Here is a 19845-nt window from a genome sequence, read left to right on the forward strand (position 1 = left end):
TTAATTTGGATCAATCACACAGTAGTGGTCTGATCTGATCCTTTTAATGACACGGTATTATTACTGGGCGGATTGTAGCGTTTGTTTTTTTCCCCTAGCGACAAGGGCTTTTAACAAATCTTCAACGTTTTGAAGCATTTGTACTGGTCTGGTTTGATTTGATCTGTCTAAATCGTCAGAAGTCACATGAAAAGCATGGCATTCTGAAAGTAGGGGCTGCTCAACTTCTTTTACCCGCTGGGTTTTTGCAGCAGGCAGAAGCCTCCGCTCGATGTATAACAAATAAACCAAAAACGAAAAGAAGAAACCAACAGAGAATGCTACAATTACAGACCCATACCATACAGTTCTATGAGCCGGAGCATTGCGAAGGGATCAATTAGAGGAATGCAACAAACTGCAAAATCAACAGCCCGTAAGCAATGCAACCAAGAGTTGCAAATACAAACTACTAATGCAACCAATTGAATGGCATTCCTCCAGATCCATACTAGAAAATCCTTCCAAAATCCTTTCCTGCAAAGGAAGACGGCAGTCCGCCTGCTGTAAAAGAGTGACCAGGCCTTCCTCCTGCACAACATTCAGAATTATGTTTCAGACATAAATATGCATACCTTCTATGGTTTCCAAATGCATGCACCGATTGAAATGACTTTTAAGCTATAATAGGTTAATAAAGATAAGGCACTCGTGAAAAAAAAATGGAAGATCCAATTGGAAAGCAAACTATATCAACAGGACATACATATCTCATGCATGAAGGTTACACCTTTTCTTTTGGCCATTGCAGTCCCATGTGCAATTACAAGCCTAGACCAAACATGTTTCAATATACTATTAAACAAAATTTGCCAATAAACTGTGTACTGCAAGGCCATTGTTCTGAAAATTAATACCAAGATTGCAAGCTTTCAGTAGCACATTTAGTTAAGTTGGATACCTCAAAAAAAAATTAGTTAAGTTGGACTAGAAGGCCATGCCACATAAAAAAAGAGGACCACAGATGGCAGTAAATCTAGTGCTACGATAGCTTTTGCAGAGTCAATGGCTATACCAACAACACCCAATTAAATAAAACATACAAATGACAACATGGAAATATTACCCCAAGGCATTCCGTCAGCCATAGTAGCAGGTGGAGGTTCTGCCATGCCATAATTAGGCCATACAGGCTGACCATTGTGATGATTCCCCATTGGACGTAGGTAGCTGGCAGTCATATGGTTATACCGCTGAAATGGTTGTCCATGGCGACTTTGAAAACTCAGCTGAGAATAGTTTGCATTATGGTAACCATCATAGGTCACATGGCCTGTAGAGGCACTACTCTCTGTAAGAGTTGATGCATGGAACAGGCGGTCACCTCTATAGGAAAAGCATGAACAATGATCAGTTAATAATACTAAATATAACAATATGGAACCCCTGACAATATAGCACCACCCAAGAAAATTCAAAATATTTTCAGTGGTATTACTCTCAATAAAGCAACACATAGAAAACAAGATTCGTGTAAAAGAAGCACCTCCCTTATCCAGTTATCCCTTAAGATGTTTATTGTCATGAAACAAACTGTTGCACTGAGAGGCATTACATTTTACACCCCACAGCGTCTAATAAACGTGTATGAAAGCTCTTTCGATTCTTTGTACACATGCCATCCAAAATGACAAAATCATACCCTTACATATGTATATAATCAAATCCATTTATTAGCACATTACAATTTTAGCATTTGTAAAAATGGTGAATAATTAAGCAGAAACCAGCAGCACAGCACAAGGTGGGAAAAGTGAAGTACGCTTTTTTTTTTCCTAAAGATATGAGCGAACTATACAGAGAGCAACTCATTGTAGTTGGATTGTAAGCAATCTATCAGATGAGGGGTGCCTCTATTATATTAGCTTTTTATGCGTCGGCCAAATGTCATTACATGAACAAATTAGAAAACACTGAAGTACCTTTGATTCATGGATAAAGAGTTTGAGTTTGCAATAGCATGGCTTTGGATATGGGCCAATCTGCTGGATTGGTTTGTTTGACCACTTGCATCCTTCAGGTGGAGATCGCTCAACGCATCTGATAGTGAAGTGTCCTCTTGCAGAAGTGACTCTTCGCTGCACATCAAAACAAAGTGAAAAAGATCAACACATGTTACATTACAAAGACAAAACTGTATGATGCACTGTTACCTATAGTTTGGATCCCAATCAGCTGGATCCGGTATTGATGAGGTGGAAGCCAGTGTATCTGCTGACACATTGGATGAGTGCGAAGGAGGAAAACCACCGTATCGAGATGGTGGAAAGGACCCATGGTTCAAAGTGTCTGTTGATAAACCACTGCCAGCGCATGTATGTGGTCTCCAACTGAAATGACCAGGATTAGGGAGTGCACTTTGTGGGTAACCAGAATGTCCACGAGCATAGCCATCAAAGTGATTACTAATGGTGCCATCCCCATGGTGTCCCTGGATCAGCTGAGATGTGTATTCATGAGGCGGCATTGATATAGGTGGGTGACCAAGATTTCTTCTTCTATTGTATTGGCCTACAGCAGCAGCTTTTCCCAATGAGCCATGACTGCTCCTTGCAGGAGAAGTGGAACCATACTTTCCTGTAGCAGTACTTGGGATTTGCATCTGAGAATTTGGTGGAGTAAATTGTGATGGACTTGCCCCAAGAGACATAGGCCCTGGACACCCAGGGCTTAATCGAATGCCACCACCATGATAGAGATAAGATCGTCGTCTAATATCTGGACTAGATCCCAAAAATGTTCCTCCGGCTTGTGAATGTAAATTGAATCCAGAAGGGCCTAGTGGTGAATGATACATGTTCACACTGTTGACATCATAGCTTCCATAGCTGCTTGCAAGACCTACATTGTCATTAAAGCTACCATGGCTACCGAAGCTGCCACAGCTGCTTCCATATGAAAAGGGAATCTTTGGTGCAAAAGCGTTATTAAATGGTAGGCCTCTGTTAATGCTTCCAACCTACAAACATAATCAACAATATATTATGATAATAATTATCTTACAACTCACCAACTTAACAAAAGCATAAGAGAACATACTTACAACCTGAGGGGAAAGACCAGCAGCTAACCAGTGACCTCCTCCAGGATTATGATCAACAGCTGCAACACGACCAACAGGCTACAATGGCACAACACAACAAGACATAAGTATATGACTTACGGACTACTTTTATGAAAAAAAGGGAGTGCTTAAGGTACAAGTATTTTAAGGTTTCTCCACATTGTCTACTCCCTCTGGTTTCAGATATGTCACCATTGACTAGTGCAATTATAATTTTGACCACAACAAATTTTGAATGATGGAGCATGACGCACAAAAGTTTTGTGATATTTAGGGTGCAACACACTTCGTTAATATGACATACTTTTAAGTATTTGTTTTTTTCAAAAAAGACGAGCTGTCAAAGTTTGAAGATGAATAGTACCTAGTGACAAGTATTTGAAGACAGAGGGAGTAGTATATAGCAATATATAGTCTGTTGGTGGGAAGAAACACTGTTTCATGTATCCATGTTTGTTATAATGTGAAAGGAAGATATCTAAATACCTCGTTCAATTAAATGCAGAGCAAAACCAAAGTCAATTGTTACAAATGATGGTCGTTCCGTATCAACAGTCTCTAAGGAGAGAAAAATTATACAGCAGGTTGTCTGGAAACAAGATCATACTTACAATTCTTGGAGTCTCCTGGATAGGCTCATATGGACCAGTAAACGCTTCACCAGTTATGAAGGGATGATATGAAGCCTGAAATAGGTTCATAATTGTGAAGTACTTCCATTGATTATTCAAGAAGAAAAAAAAAATAGCGCAATAGGAAATCAAGTTAATAATTTCCTAAGTACCAAACTGACCTGCCTAAAGCTCATTTATTTAACGGCTACGAAACAAGGATTCCCCAGCATATTCAGATATTGGGATTAATAAGACTTCCCATTCACAATCAAAGAGTACAACCAAATAGGAATCAAATGTTATCATCAGTGAATACCTGCAATGGTGACCACCGCTTATTAGGATCAAACTCAACAAGCCCTCTCAAGAAATCAACCAGTGCTAAGCGATCTGTCTTTTCTGTCTCTGAATCAAAATTGAAATAGGTGAGAAGATAATGTCAAACTTGCAACTTCATCATAAGGACTAGGATATTATCATTCAAGAGACTAATACTAAGAAATAATTCTAAGTTCACCAGTATTATTAGTATCTTGCATGATTCTGGTATGTGCCAGCATTGCTAACCTATTATTCATACACCTGTTTAATAAAGAACTGCAACCGGAAATAAGGTAATGGTAAGAGAATAGTTAACTAGGTTGATCATTTCCCAAAAGGTACCGCTATAGTATGCAACACTATCAGTTCTATAACAACTACTGCAACTTCCTGGGCACCTATTATAATTTATGCCACAGTATAGTCGTACACCAAAGGCAATAAACCTTAAGGCAATGCACACCAAATGAACCACGTATTCCGCAAGATACGCTAATTACTGGGTCTGCCATATTGATCACTGCTAGCTGAGATTGTTCTAGAATAAACACAGTTTCAAAATCAGCTGTAAACCTACTTAGCTCCATCCTTAAAAATAAGTATCACAAAACATACCTGGCAAGTTTTCCCCATTCAAATTCTTCCAAGGGTATGTATATATGAGTTTGTCAAGCCTTCCACGAGGGAAATACCATCTTCCTACTTTTGGTTTTTTGGACTCCCTCTGTGTTGCAGGATGTAAACAGGGTATATATAAGTAATAATGAAGTAAATGTATAGGACAGGACAAATATGCAACCTTAAAAAAAATAAAAATATTACAGTTTCAATCTCCTCTTCAGTTAATATTCTGTACGCACTGATAGGGCCATTCTGCATTTCAATACCAGGATAAATACTTCCAACTTGCTTAAAAAATCTCCCAGTATTTTTAGCCTCCCGTAGCAGATCATCTGGTGGTTGTCCACTGTATAAGAAAAAGGCAAACATGTTTAAAAACACTTTTGAATTTCCATAAAAGCAATGTTGTAACATTTCTGAAAAGTTAAGAACAGAAGTGAAAGAACTCAGACAGTTACAAAGTAATTGAATATAAGTTATTTTCACTGTAAATTGTTGGTTGTAATGAAGAAAAGGGAGGGAAAAGTTCAATCAGATGTACTAACCCGAGAATCTCAATCATACGGCATAGGACATCGTATTCTGACGCTCCAGGAAATAAAGGCAATCCTATATATAGTTCAGCGACTATACAGCCAAATGACCACATATCAATGGCCGTGGTATATCTAGTACTTGTTAAGTTTACAAATCGAGATGTTAGAATTCACAAAAGCTGCACTGCATAATGACAAATTTAAAATGGACATAACAGAGAAAAACAAATTAAAAGCACAAGACATTTGAGCAGCTTTAAGGTATTTCCTAGTGAAGAATAGATGTCACACAGGATACGGGTAACCAAGAAGTACTTCCGGAGATCTGTAATACCGACTCTGGAAAAGAAAAAAAAAAGGAGAAGCTTCTTTAAATCAACAATTTTACTATAACATGAATTCAGAGTTCACACTGATGGGTGAGTTTGAATGAAACCTGAATATACGAGTAAATGGTTTTACCCTCCAAGCATGCTGATCCAAAATCAATTACTTTAACCCCAGCTGCTGTTTTTACACTGCAAAGATATAGCGTGGATGGATTAATAGCACGCAAACAGTGAACAAATCAAGTGCTGGTTTGAGATGAGACAACTAACTTTGGAGTTATGAGAATATTTTCCGGTTTTAGATCACAATGAATAATGCCAGCGTCCTTCATGACAACCAATGCATCCAATATCTGACCAATAAAGAATTAGACATAGATAATATGGTAATCAATGCATTTAAAATTCAAAAATTCAAGCACCATATGAAAATAAAACCTTACCTGTCTAGAGAAAGTTCGGACATATTTCAGTTGCAAACCTCTTAGACTATTCCTTTTTAGCAGCTCATAACTAGATGTGGGAGTTTAAGTGATACATGAATTAGTTACATGGTATATAATAGATTAGCGAAGAGAAGTACGACAATCTTACAGGTTATGGCCAAGCATTTCAAATGCTATACACAAATGATTTTGGTAGAGAAAAAAATCCAGCATCCGGACAATGTGGTGTTGATCATCAGGATCATATTTCTCATTCAGCTGCAAGATTGAGCATACACAGTTGTGATGCCAGTCGTTACATACATCAATCACAAATGAGTAAATGCTAGGTAAACTACTGTACCATGCTCAACAGTGAGACCTCCATGATAGCTTGCTGATAAAAGGCAGGCTGATTTTTTATAACCTTTACTGCAACATAGCTGTTAGTTTCTCCATCCCAGCATTTAGCAACCTGTCCAAACGTACCTTGGCCAAGCATTTCTTTAATAACGTACCTACTTAGAACAATAAAAAGATGAGTGCAGTCCAATCTGATGCTGTTCATAGTTTAACTTTAGAGGTGTTTTACAATGCTCTCTACTGGTAGTAGAACCAATCTAGATCATTTTTTTTTGTCCAATAGATCATATCTATTTATACTACCACATCAACTACTGGTAGTATAATAATATTTTCTACTGGTAGTAGAACTCATAAATTAATAGTTGAGATCACTTCTATTGGCAATAATCTTGTAGTAGAATACTAGAGAGCACCGTAAAGGTACTCTTAACTTTAACCATCAGGAACTCTGATAAAAAAAATATGAACACAAAGTTGAATTGATCAATTGGATAGCTTTATCGCCTAAGTTCAATAAGTTGAAAATTTGAAAGAAACTACAATGTGTGGCAATATGGCAGTCCTTTGGACATATTTCATCTTCCCATATTTCCACATCTGAGTTCTTAGTATAATGGAGAGTCAGAATGTGCATACATATTTCTAACTTATAACATAAAAAACAAAATAGTGAAAAGAGATATATCTGGTAAAAATGTTTTGAGTGCTCTAACTCACTAAGAAATGGACAACAGACACAAATATTGAATCACATAAAAGGGTTAACAAGTCAAGAAGAAAACTAACCTCCGGTCCGACTTTTTATTAACCAATTCCAAGTTGACATACAAGATGAGGTCAGAATTTGCATTATCAAGGCCATCATTGTGAGCTGGAACTGAAGGGTTGGTGAGAAAGCGCTTGGGGTTCAGTGAATCTGAGTACTTAAACTCAGGATTGCATTTTCCGAAAGTTTGGACAATGTCTGTGGTTAATCTTGCAACAAACTGCAGGAATAAGAAAATATAATTTAGAGTGAAGCATCACAAGTATATGAAGGAGGTGTCATACACAGTTGAACAATTGTAACAAAAAAAATGTCACATAGACTGTTCCCTCATCATTTTACAATATAATACATTCAGAATATCAACAAAGTTGAAAATTGTCCCTAAAGTATTGTGCTTACCCCTGGATGAGATAGCAAAGTTATGCTGCCAAAAAATAAATACCAATTTAAAGGAACATCTTAACTTAGCAAAAAGCTAGGATCCTCAAGTCAATTTGAGTTGTGCAATGCCTCCCATTCGCTCATGAATTATGATCAAAGTAATTAGGACCGCCTGTAGCAGTAAAGTACCTGTTCTAGTGACTATACGATTAGAAGAACAAGCTAAGCAAACAAATCTAGTGTACATCAAACTTAACAGTGCATTCGAATTTAGCAGAAAACAGGGGTCGGATTTCTGGTTAGCAATGCTGAGAGCTTTCAGAAATGAAGTTTGTAGCTGAAGAATCAATAGAAAATCTGAGCAATCGAATAATCTAGACCATGCGTGCAAGCAATAAGAAAAAATGGCAGCAACAATGGGTGATCATATGATACAGCTAGTTCAAGCGACCAGAGTTTAAGCTATTGGTTCCTTGCAAGCACCTGATGCTAATCGCATTCCAGCTAAGTAACCATGTGCGAATAGCTCAATGCAATTGACAATTCAGCAAAGCGAGGCCTGACCGCAGCCGCATCAAGCAAGCATCTTAGGTAGCCCTGTGAGAAGGGGAAGGTGCAGGAAACGTACAGGCCTCTTCCTGACGGAGCTGAGGTTGCTTGAGCGGGCGGCAAGCCCATTGCGTCGACCGGACAACGACGCCCCCGCCCGGTCCCCGGCCGCCGCAGCAGCAGCGAACGGAAGGAACGCCGTGGACTCACTCGGCCTCCACGGCGGCCCCGCCGCGTCCACCTCCCAGGAAACCTCCATACACCACACGCGCAACCGCCTCCCAGCACCCAATCGCCGCCGCCCCCGCGGAGATCAAGTGCCCACCACCACCACCTCAGCCCAATCCACCTGGCTCCCGGCTCCCGGCTCCCACTAGGATCACACCAACACGCTCCTCCAAATAAGCGGCACCAGCAGCAGCAGCTAAGCGGCCGCCGGCGGAGTCCAGCTGCATCCTAGGCGGCGGTCATCGCCCAATGCTCCCCCCTCCCCCGATCCGATCTCCTCCGCCCCTGCCCGCTCCCGCTCCCGAGCCTCCGCCGGGAGCTCGGGACCCCGGTGAATTGGCCGCGCGGGGTTCTGGGGAGAGCACGAGAAGAGACCCACTCCTCTACCTCGCCGGATTGGCGAGGGGATAGGCTGCGGCGGCGGCGGAGGCGGAGGCGGAGGAGGAGGAGTGGGGAATTTGGAGAGGGGGGCGGTGAGTCCCAATCCCCTCCTCCCTGTTTCGTCTCTTCTCTCTTCCCTTTCCTTGCTCGTCTCCGTCACACCTCCCTCTCGCCTCTTTTTCGCTCTCTTTTCCGTCCAGCGATTAGCTTAGTACTTCTATATATTTATACGCGTCGAGTTTTTTTTAATTAATCAAAGGGGGTGAAATGACAATGTGCACACAGTGGTAAGCACAGCAGCAACGGCCTCTAATTATCGACGACGCCGTCACGTGCTCCGGCCCACGCTGCTTTGTCGTCCAGATGGCACGGTGACCGTCTGATACGTTCTGATCTTCGCGTCATGCGGTTGTACGTGGAAAATGATGAAAGACCAACCCGTGTTTCGTTGTGTTTTTCTTTTTGTTAGGAGGTTACACGGTAATTTCAAATTTGTTGACCACGTTCTGAAAGTAGTACATATTTCGCCCTCCGGTTGTATATGGTTCGTTGCTATTTTGAATGGCATGTGAATACCATTAGTGGGAAAATATGTGAAATGCATTATTGGTAAAAAAAATGGAAACAACGAAATAGTATAATTGATGTGTGATTTATTGCCATTTTACAAATAAATGTGAACAATTGACCCAAAAGATAGAAACGGTAGGACTTTTTGTTACAAGACATAAAGTGGTTGAGTGTTCATAGGTAGTCGCTAGAGTACATCGACCCTAAAGTATAAAGAAACCAACAAAAAGTGGACGCAAGCGCTAGAAAATTGGACGTGTTAGGCTGTGTTACATATCCGACGTAATTTCACCCTCTAGACTAGATAGATAGATACAATCTCGTCAGTGATATTAATACGAAAACAACTTAAGTAGAAATCAATATATTCATTTTCTTACAATAGATGTGTTATGAAACATAAAGTGGATTGAGTGTTCAAGATAGATAGTTGCTAAAATTCATCGACACTATAGCTTTAGGATGTGTTTATATCATCATACGATGCTCAAATTTTAAATTATGCATGTCATCTACAACATAGAGAAACCAACAAGAAGTTAACGCAAGTGCTAGAAAAATTGATATATTGGGTTGTGTGTGTATATATTCGATGTGATTGACCCATCCCATGGAAAGATAGATAAATGCAATTTCGTCATTGGTACCAATATCAAAACAATGTAAAAATCAGTACGTTCAAGGAACAAAAGAAAAAAAGAGATATGTGTTAGGTCAGCCTTTGTCAGAATTGGTTCGATATTCAGAGTTGGTAGATGTGAAAAGGTTGTTGGCTTTCAATTTTATTCCATACTTTGCATGAATAAATCCCAAGAATTGTTGAAATTAATGCATGACACAGGATTTGCATATATAACCGCAGAACATATACTATGGAAACTTGAAAACATTTTTGTTAGAAGTAAAAAAAATACACATCTACTCCTTTCGTTTCATATTGCAAGTTGTTTGACTTTTTTTTCTAGTGAAACTTTGTTAAATTTGATCAAGTTTACAGAAAAAATTAGCAATATCTAAAATATCAAATTAGTTTCATTAAATCTAATATTGAATATATTTTGATAATATGCTTGTTTTGTGTTGAAAATATTATTATATATTTTTCTACAAACTTGATCAAACTTAAAAATGTTTGACTAGGAAAAGATCAAACGACTTATAATGTAAAATGGAGGGAGTAGTTTAGATTTAAATAAACAATCATCCAATAAGAAGTTTAGATTTAAATAAACAGCCATCCAATAAGAACAAACTCAACTTTGATTATAGGATGCAAAAACTAACCAAATCGCAAAGAAAAACACTATTCTTTTTTTCCTTATCCGCTATTCCTCATTTGGGAGCATCAGGAAATTCAAATTTAAAGAAAAAAATCAATCACTTTTCTCATTTTTTTCTTTTAGCGATCAGCACAACACAGGCGTGATGGTCCATTGAATAGAGTAGGAAAAAAATTACAAGTACCCTATAAGGCAGTTGTTAGGAAAGAAATAAAAAAAACACTACCACACGCACCGACAACACATATACACACTCAAGTAGAAGGCTAGCATTGGATCGGCCACCGCTAGGCTAACAAGGAAGCTACAGTCGGGACCACCCAAAACCAATCCCTAACAACCGAGCACCTAACTCAACTCTGATCACGCCTTTGGGATTGAGGGGGGAGGGTGAGAAAGAATAATGGATCCGCTCTCTCCCTACAGCCCGCCAACTCATATAAACTAGAGCACCGCCGCAAGAAAACAACGCATATAGAGGAAGTTTGCACTAACTACCAGAAGGAAGTTTTGGCAAGGGACCTCCAAAATGACATCTCAGGAAAATGAACGACGATGAGCACCACCGCCGCTGTCCATCTAGATCTCAGGGAAACCAAGACAGGGTTTTCCCCCGACAGCCTGACCAAAGGTAAGGGGATTGCTCGACAAAAGGTCAAGCAATAAACTATTCCTACATGAAAAGAATCACCGAGCTACATAAAAAGAAACATACAATACATAAAGGTTTACAAAAATACATACAAAAAGTTTTCAAACTCAAATAAAAATAAAGTAAACCCATATATATCAATAAAACTGCATAAAAAAGTAAATGGCGTATTGCACATCGCAACAATTTAGTGTACAATTTTTATGTGACTGGAATTTCACAAAAAATCACACAATTAAAATATAGCAATATTCTTCTCAATTTTATACTTCCTTTGTTTTTTAACGATGGTTAGTTTGAAAATGAACTAACCAATGACAAGTATCTTACAAACGAAGTTGAGTTTATTTTTACAACTCTGGGGCTGTCTAATATCATCTTAGCTATATGTATGATATTTTTTTAAGAACTTTTATACCGTTGTTTGCAGGTACCACCTAGATATGGTTTTCACTATACATTTATGTGAAACTACTAGCGTAGTTCTTTTATAAACAGTTCGTGGAACTACTTCCGTGGAAAAGAAAAGAAAAAGCTCGTGAAACTACATGGAATTTAGATCTTTGATAAAGCAAGGACGCCAGTGGATTTGTGGGATCAGTGTTTCTCCGAGCACGGGTTTCTGGGCTTGTCGCGACGCGACAGCAGCTGACACGTTGTTTTGACCGTCGACGATCTCGCCGAGGAGTCGAGGAGAATGTCGAGACCAAACCGAGTCACGGGCACACGGGTGCAGTTGCACCGTAAAAAGCTCCTGTGGAGTCCACGCCGCGAAGTCGCAGCGCGCCACCCTTCTCTCCCACTCCCAATCTCCCATCTCCAATGCCACGCCAAAACGCCGACCAACGTACGGCAAGTCAGCCACACGGCGCATGTCAACCCTCCAACCAACCGGGACTAGCACGCTGCCAGTTGCCGCGTCCGCCGGCCGCGCCGGCGGTGCCCGTGGACGCTCGAGGACCCGGGCGACCGTGGAAGCCGTGACCCGTGAACGCCTCTGCGCTTCCCCTTTTTTTCTCAAACGCTGAAGCATTCGGCGACGGGGTCGACCGGACGAGGTCATCAGCTCACCGGTCTCTAGCCCCCGTCCAGGACGCCAAATATTGACCTGACAGCTGACAGCGATACGTCCGTGTCGCGTTCCTCTCGCCGTGTCCCTGCAGGAAACCGAACGGGTCTTGCTCCGGAACAAGGGAAGCGAAAGTGAGGTTTATAAAACCATGCGATTATCGTGGTTATCATATATGGTAACATTTTTAATTTTTAAAACAATGATATACTTCATGATAACCATATGATTTTCGCGATAACCGTGGTAGCCACCTAACCGTGGGACTACCACGATAGAGCGGTGGCGGGCGGAGCGGACGACGGGCGAGCACGGCAGTGGAGCGGCAACGGGGGATGAGCGCGGCGGTGGCGGACCACATATCCAAGAGCAGCGGGGGGAGGGGGGAGGCCACCGGCTCCGTGTGGTGCACGGCGACCCCGACCGTAACCCCGTCCTCGTCATGCTCCTCCCCTTCGTCGACAAGCCTCCCGAAGTCGAGGTCCATCTCGGAGAGCTCCCCTATGCTCGACCGCCACCACCGCCGTACCCCTCCGGGTGGCCGACGATGCTAGGAGTGGCACCACCGGCAGGAGAAGGGAAGAGGCAAAGGAGGAGATGGTTCCTTGGTTGCCGTCTGCCTTCCTCGCGCGCAGGACGGGCGAGCTCGGACGGGTTCACCGGCCGCCTCCCCCTCACTCCCAAACCACTCCGCTTGCCACCCGCCGACTACTGCCGCACTCGCTTGCCGCCCGCATCGCTGTGCCCATCGTCGCTCCGCCCACCGCCCACATCCGCGCTCGCCCATTGTCGCTCCGCCCGCCGCCCGCATCCCCGCTCGCCCATCGTCGCTCCGCCCGCCGCCCGTATCCGCGGTCGCCCATCGTCGCTCCACCCGCCACCCGTATCCGCGCTCGCCCATCGCCGCGTTGCCCACCGCCGGCCTCCCTCACTAAAGAAGAGAAGAGAGAAGAGAAGAAGAAGAAAAGAGAATATGCAGCTGACATGTGGGCTCCACATACTTTTTTTAACTTTTTTTATTAACTAGGATGCCACGTCAGCGAAACCACCCATATATACTATCATAGGACCTTAAGTGAATGGTTTGTGTGAGTTTAGAGGTACACATTTCTGGTTTGTGGTTAAGAGATCTCAAAATCTGTTAAGTCAAGGACCTCCGGTGAACTTATTCCCAAACAGTTTGATAAACCCTGCTCGTCGCACACACACCCAAGCCGTGCCATCCAGCAGTCAACCACAGGCTACGGTCCAATGCACTGCAACAGCACGCTTTGATCGCTGCAAACGTTGATGTACGATGCGGCCAATGCTAGTAGCTTTTACCATGCATACACTATTTAGCCCGTTCCATACAGGACGTATTAGCAAGGTGAACTTAACCAACTTTATGTAGCCAGCCAGCGCGCAGCACAGCATGCATCATCACAAACCCTGTACAACTGCCAAAAAGAAAAACTTCACAGCTTCATGTCCTTTTTCACCACCTAAGCTGCTTCACCCCCTTCTTCCTGACGACCGCGTCGAGGCTGCCGTCGACCAGGCTGATCTGGTCCATCAGCGACCGCCGGATGTGGCCCGGCGGCGTCTCGGTGATGCCAGCGAGGTACACGTCGGAGGAGAGGTCGAACTTGAGTGTGGCCAGAGGGGTGTTGGGCTTCTTGATCAGGTCATCTTCCAGCAGAATCTCTGCTACCCTGGACAGTATGCTGAATGCCACCCCAACAAGAACCCTTGAGTAGGCCTCCACAATGGCATGCCCCACGTCCTGCGTAGATATATAGTAAGTTCGTTCAAAAGGCAAAAAATTCAGCAAGCAGAACCAAAACATGTTCAGGGATTTCATAAGGTTTCATAATGCATTTTGGACAAAGGTTACATGCTCTGCGCAAGCACAAATGGTTGTTATGTAATGGCGAACTTACCACATTGTATTGGATCTTTACAACTTCTATAAAAGTTGGAGGAAGGCTCGGGAATCTGGATTTCAGAAGCTGCATGAGTGTTTCAACCCTTTCTATGCACATGGACATCTTATCGAGTTCTGATGAACTATCCTTCATGAAATTCCAGGAATGCCTTCCTGGGGATTTCTTGCTCTTTTCCTCTGAGATCCTTTGATTCCATGCAAAAACTGCACCCTCCAACCGGTTCATAGTCTCGAGCACGGTATGCTCCGTTTTTAAACTAAGAGAGAGGAAAATTTCCTCTATGGGAATGTACTCTGTGGTTATAGCATGGTACAGGTCTTCACCCAAGCTAGCTCTGCCAGACTGCAAAAGAATTTAAGACCATATATTCAGTACAATCATCAATTAAAGGGAGAAAAGAAGCATGAAATTCACAGAGATTGTCATGAAGCACAAACAAGTTAACTTGAAATGGTACTTGCCTTAGGAAGAGCATCCGTGACAGCTGGAGGAATAGGTATCTGAAGCAGGACTTCTTCATTGATTGACATCGCAGCTTTGAGGATTTGATGAACCAGCTTAGCCTGAAAAACAAGCCTATTTCTCTGAAATTGAGACAACCCTATATCTGGCACACGAGGTGATGGGAGCCACCACTTCTTCGTCTGCCTCAGACCATTCTTTTTGCCCCGGCCATTAGCTCGGCTACCACTCTCCACATACCAATACTCTGTGTCTACCATCGAGTCCAGCACTTCCTGCACATTTGTGGCATGCAGGATTAGGAGATACAAACTATGACATTGCATAATTAAGTGAACGATGGTTTATGAACATTTTTTGATTTGTAAAATAAAATGAAAAGAGATGGCAACTTTGTCAGATATGCATGTTCATTTACTAGAGTGTAACATAATAATAACAAAAACATACAATTAGCATGGAATCAAGCTTCTGAAGGGCAGGAAGGTTCACATTAACATCTGAACGTGCTTTCGGGGTCATAATCTGCAGTAAAAGAAACATTAGACACAGCACTTAGTGAAATTACAGGCTTTATTCAATGGATCTTTACCTCAAACGTGCACCCATCTGCTCCATTTTGTTTTGTAGGAACCAGCTCAACCATGTAGGTTGTAGGAGAAAGCAACCAGTCCATTTCCTTCCGCCACCTGACTTTTTTCTCTTCACAGAGTGGTTCCAGCTTCCAGAGTTCTCCAAATATAGTGGCTGGCATAAGAAATGATCATTTTGGTCATGATGATAGGAGTATGGAACAAATACTTCAAAAAAAGAAAGGAAAGAAAGATGATAGTTCACCCAAAAAAATTCTACAATGGACAATATCATAGTTTCCAAACAAATGGTTAAGCATACCTGAGAGATTAATAATGGCATTGGACAAAGCCAGAGCAGCACAAACACCTCTAGCTCCTCCTGAAGCATCATCACCAAGCAGTAGCTTCCCAAACTTCTCCTTCATGGTTTCAATGTCTGAAGCGCTCAAGGTATACGTGATTGGCTTCTTCCCTTTGAGAGGAAGTAGATGGACAGCACTGAGTGTATCCAACTCGTAAAGTGAATGCTCCTCTTGCTTTCTCAGTGGATGGCATTGTGAAGAGAACGAAGAGCTAGAAACATCTTTACTTGAGGAGCAACTTGAGACTTCATCATCAACGGAATCAGTGGTTACACACCCATCTGCTCCCGTTGTTGCACTAAGGCCACTATCATCGTCATAAGAGGAACTGTTGATAATACAGCTCTCAAGCCCATTGTACGTCATCACCCCTACATCATTTGGTATTTTCAACTTATTTTGGCAAGATTTTAAATCATTCAGATGACCATGCGACATAAATTTAAGAATTTCCAGGGAGCCTGATCTTGCGGTAATGAAAACGGTGAATAAAATTAGTTATACTGCCATATTACATTTAAAATGCAGAGACATGGAGATCAGGGTTTGGTTCAGTATACTCTAATGTGCTAATTCAGAAATACATTTTAACACAAATATTTCCCAACGACCCAATGATTCTTTTGAAGAGCACTTCACAAATTACTCAAGAAAAGTCTAGCAATTATGTGCTGTACACCGTAATACACTCAAGATATTGAGAAAAAAAATGCCTTTAGCATGACAGTACGAGTATGCCATTGCAAATGTTCTGATGTTTTGCCAACTCCATGTGCTTCTGTCTACAGATAGTACAGTGTGCCATCTGTAACGCTTAATGCCTCACTCCACCGCAATGTGCAAGCTGATAATTCATTCCGCTTCCATACAAACTACGCTAGTTCAAGCTTGCTACCACTAAAAACCTAGCTTGGATAAGCACAGGTAGGCACACATTAAACCAGGCTAGGTTCTTGTGACACCACAGAACCCGCAAACAGACACTCCCATTGAAAGCCGATAGCTTCAAAACATTCTAAGTGGTCCCTTTTACTGCTAACCACCACTGAGATTCCCAGATTCCCCTGTAAGACAAAGAAAAAAGGTTCTTTATCTACCCTACAGAAAAAAACTATGTTACACTTTCACGAGATGCTCACATGGCGCACACGATTTATAGTTCTAAATTGTAGTTAGTCGTTAAGTCATACTCCCTACTCCTCCCCTACTTCCTGCCTGCTCACATTGCTCAGTGCTCACCGTCTAAAAAGCAGGGTACCACTACGTTACTTCTTTATCCTCCAAAGTCAATGAAGCCGCAGATGTCGCACTTGACCCAGCTGAAAGTAGCTAGCTGGTCCCCGACACACGCCGCTCCAAAAATAAAAGGTACTAGTACTAGTTTCTACTGCTTGTAGTCTTGTGCTCCTGCACTACCACTCCATGAACAAACACACCAGAAGCTAACGGATACAAGAGAGAGATCAAAAACGCAAACAAAAGAGTATAAAAATATCACTAGGCTGGTAAAAGTCAAGACTAGTGTAGACCGGAAGCAGTTGGACAGTGGCGAGGCGTGAATGCGGCCGGCGCCGCCCGGATTCGCGTCAGATCAAGATAGCAGAGGCCATGACTCGCTTGCTCTCTCTTGTTTGCTTTTTTTTACTCGTAGAGTTGCCGCATCTTTCGTGACTCCCATTTACTCCCACGTTCCTAACGTCAGTGGCTGATGGCACTGTGCTGCAGCCTCCGTCGGAGACCAAGCACATAGCAGGGAGGAGAGGAGAGGAGAGGAGAGGAGAGGAGGGCTCGTGAGGCATGAACAGTCGCGTTGGTCGTGACTGCTCAGTGCCAAATCTACTGCTGCTGACACCAGCGCTATCCCACACTCCATGACCCTATCACATTCACATCTAGTACTAGAAGAAATTATATCTCTGAAAATTTTTGCTTCATCACACTACTAGTGCTCCTACTTCTTTGCTGTATGGATTTTGGTTGAGCGGGTAAAAAAATTGTGAAGAAAAGTTAGGCAGCTCCAAATCTTGGCCAGATTTGGAGCAGCAGGTTGCCCGGGGCTTGTAGACATGCTGCAGCTACCATCGATCCAACAACTAACAACTACTACAGCTAGTAGTACTTACAACCAACTCATGCACTTGAGAAATGAGGACCGAAATGAGCAAATACACCGTGAAATGAGACAATGCGGCAGCTGTACGCACATGAACCGGGCAAGAACACCACGAACAGAAAAAGAAATGTAAAAAAAAATGAGGCAGGAAAACAAAAACGGGGGAGATTCGAGATTTCAGGCTTACTGTCAGGCTCCTGGTCCATGTCGATGCTGAAGTCCTGCGGCCGCCGCCGGCAGCACGCCAGCGTCTTCATCCTCATTCCCCTCCTCGGCAGCCGGTACCGGCAGTAGCAGCAGTAACTGAAAAAGAGAACCCCACAGCGTCACGATCTGAAACGAGCAAGTTACCACGCTGGCCACCGCATCCCTTGCAATGAATCCCGTGCAGCCAAAGCTCAAGGATAGCGCTCGTACAACTACGGCGGCGACTGGACACGAGCGCGCGCGGCGAGAAGAAAGATGAGGCGCCGAAACGGCCAAAAACCCCCCAAATCTTTCTTCCCCAGTTGGTCCCGGTGAAGAAAAAAAAAGAGAAAAGGTGCGCGACACGAACGACGCCACCAGTCCACCGCTACACACGTCAAGCGAGCAAAACGCAAGCACAAAACACGCGACTTTTCAGGTTCCACCACCGCTAATAATTAGCCCATCAAAAACCAAACCCCAAACGTAGCGAGAGGAGAAGCTAATAAAATCCACGAGCAGATGCGGGGTAATGATGCGTAATCCACGGGGACGGGTTTAGATTAGATTTGGGTCGGATCACGCTAACCGCTCCCGTGTTGTCCTGACGGGATTTTTATGGGGCGGGATGAGCGTCCCACCTATACGGGTTTACGGCTGCTGCCACTGCCCACTGGCCCGGACGCCCGGTGACGCTGACCGGTCAGGGCAGCGAGGCCGAGGAGGGCCGCGCGGCCGTGCAGCGCAGCGTCCGGAGGGAGGATGAGGTGTTTGAACTTTGAATTTTGAACTGGACGGCGGTGTGGGAGGTTGAGGAAAGGAACAGGACGGGGACGTAGGCTTTTTGTTGGCCGCTTTCCCCAAAGGTACTAGCTAGCTAGGCAGGCAGCTGAAGTCATGAAGGAAAGCCATGACCTGATGAAGGGAAAGATTGGCGTAATAAAGTGGGCGGAGCTGAAAAGTTTGGGGATTGTTCATGCTATCTTTTTTTTTCTCCCTTTCTTTTCTTTCCCGGCATCGCTGATGCTTCACCTGCACCTGCACCACCCTCGCGAGGACGCCGTTTACCAGCCTAGCGACAAAACTGGCAACAAAACTGGCTTCTCGTCTACTAGACCATTCGGTAGCTCGCTCACCGACATTGCAGGAAGAGGAAAATCGCCTGGACTGAACAGTGACTCGTTGAGGCAGTAGAGCCAGAGGAAGATGAGAAGTGTTGTACCTTTTGCGGGCGTCCAAAGCGAAGAAATCAGCAGCCGGAGCTTAGTCCTCCGCCATGGATCTTCGGCGAAGGTAAGTGAGGAGGGGCTCGATCACTGAGGTAGCAAAACGAGGCCAAGAGAAGGCGAAGGTAAGTAAAGCGAGGGATCGATCAACGAAGTAGCAAAACGAAGCCAAGATAGACGGATGCATGGATGGAGAAATGGCTGTGCTTACCACTGTACTAGTAGGAGGAGCGTCGGTGACCAGAGGACGTGTGTGAGAGAGAGAGAGAGACCTCAGAGGCACTGCACTGCACTGGAGGTCGTATGGAGCAGGTAAGCGTTGGTGAAATGCAAGGGGGCAGAAGAAGGGGGAGCCGGTGGAGTGTGTGTGAAATGGAAGCTCGAACTGTCTGACTCTGTCGAGTAATAAATGCGGCACCGAGGAGGAGGAGATGAAGAACAGAACGCAAGCGAAGTGGCAGAGGAGAGTGAGGAGGAAAGTCAGGAAAAGTAGAGGAAGAGGAGGAATGCATGTGGATTCGGATAAAATACTGTGCCGCTGCAGCAACGGCTCGTGGTGGTGGCATCGGTCCGTACCCCTTACGTGCATCACGATCCCATTCCTCGCGTCTGACTTTGGTGCGTTCGTCTCTCGCGGACGCGCGGCCACACCCACACCCATCGCGGCTCGCCTGCACCTGCACGCGCAGGAGCACACGGCATCCAAAGCTCCTCCGCTGCAACCGCGCGCGGTCCGCGACGCTGGATCGATCGGCAACAACCAGCGTGGGGGGCATATCGTCATTATCCCCCGTCGCGA

At 43.7% G+C, this 19845-nt stretch overlaps 2 protein-coding genes across 11 annotated transcripts; both read right to left on the bottom strand.

Annotated features, from left to right (window-relative positions):
- Nucleotides 1–201: 201 nt before the first annotated feature.
- On the bottom strand, nt 202–8811 carry LOC127762989 (dual specificity protein kinase YAK1 homolog). 7 transcript variants are annotated; one of them, XM_052287540.1, is made up of 18 exons: nt 8094–8811; nt 7102–7301; nt 6314–6467; nt 6119–6228; nt 5968–6037; nt 5795–5877; nt 5632–5713; nt 5494–5534; nt 5205–5327; nt 4861–5005; nt 4654–4762; nt 4034–4116; nt 3715–3789; nt 3086–3160; nt 2193–2998; nt 1962–2117; nt 1106–1365; nt 202–570 (listed from the first exon to the last, which is right to left on the bottom strand). In XM_052287540.1, exons 1-18 carry the CDS (start codon nt 8271–8273, stop codon nt 491–493), a joined length of 2832 nt encoding a protein of 943 aa, XP_052143500.1. In that variant the 5' UTR covers nt 8274–8811; the 3' UTR covers nt 202–490. The 7 variants fall into 7 exon arrangements, with proteins under 7 accessions (XP_052143500.1, XP_052143499.1, XP_052143496.1 ...); XM_052287539.1 differs by having other exon boundaries at nt 3083–3160; XM_052287536.1 differs by having other exon boundaries at nt 4034–4122.
- A 4448-nt stretch (nt 8812–13259) lies between these two features.
- Nucleotides 13260–19523, bottom strand: LOC127762990 (rop guanine nucleotide exchange factor 14). Of its 4 annotated transcripts, XM_052287541.1 has the most exons (9): nt 19258–19523; nt 19043–19136; nt 17822–17937; nt 15479–15892; nt 15177–15331; nt 15035–15109; nt 14584–14859; nt 14117–14464; nt 13262–13959 (listed from the first exon to the last, which is right to left on the bottom strand). In XM_052287541.1, exons 3-9 carry the CDS (start codon nt 17895–17897, stop codon nt 13672–13674), a joined length of 1632 nt encoding a protein of 543 aa, XP_052143501.1. In that variant the 5' UTR covers nt 17898–17937; nt 19043–19136; nt 19258–19523; the 3' UTR covers nt 13262–13671. The 4 variants fall into 4 exon arrangements, with proteins under 4 accessions (XP_052143504.1, XP_052143502.1, XP_052143503.1 ...); XM_052287544.1 differs by lacking the exon at nt 19258–19523 and having other exon boundaries at nt 13260–13959; nt 19043–19069; XM_052287542.1 differs by lacking the exons at nt 19043–19136; nt 19258–19523 and adding an exon at nt 18462–18806 and having other exon boundaries at nt 13260–13959.
- Between the last annotated feature and the right edge of the window lie 322 nt (nt 19524–19845).

This window comes from Oryza glaberrima, chromosome 2 (assembly GCF_000147395.1).
Source record: "Oryza glaberrima chromosome 2, OglaRS2, whole genome shotgun sequence".
Lineage (NCBI taxonomy): Eukaryota > Viridiplantae > Streptophyta > Magnoliopsida > Poales > Poaceae > Oryza > Oryza glaberrima.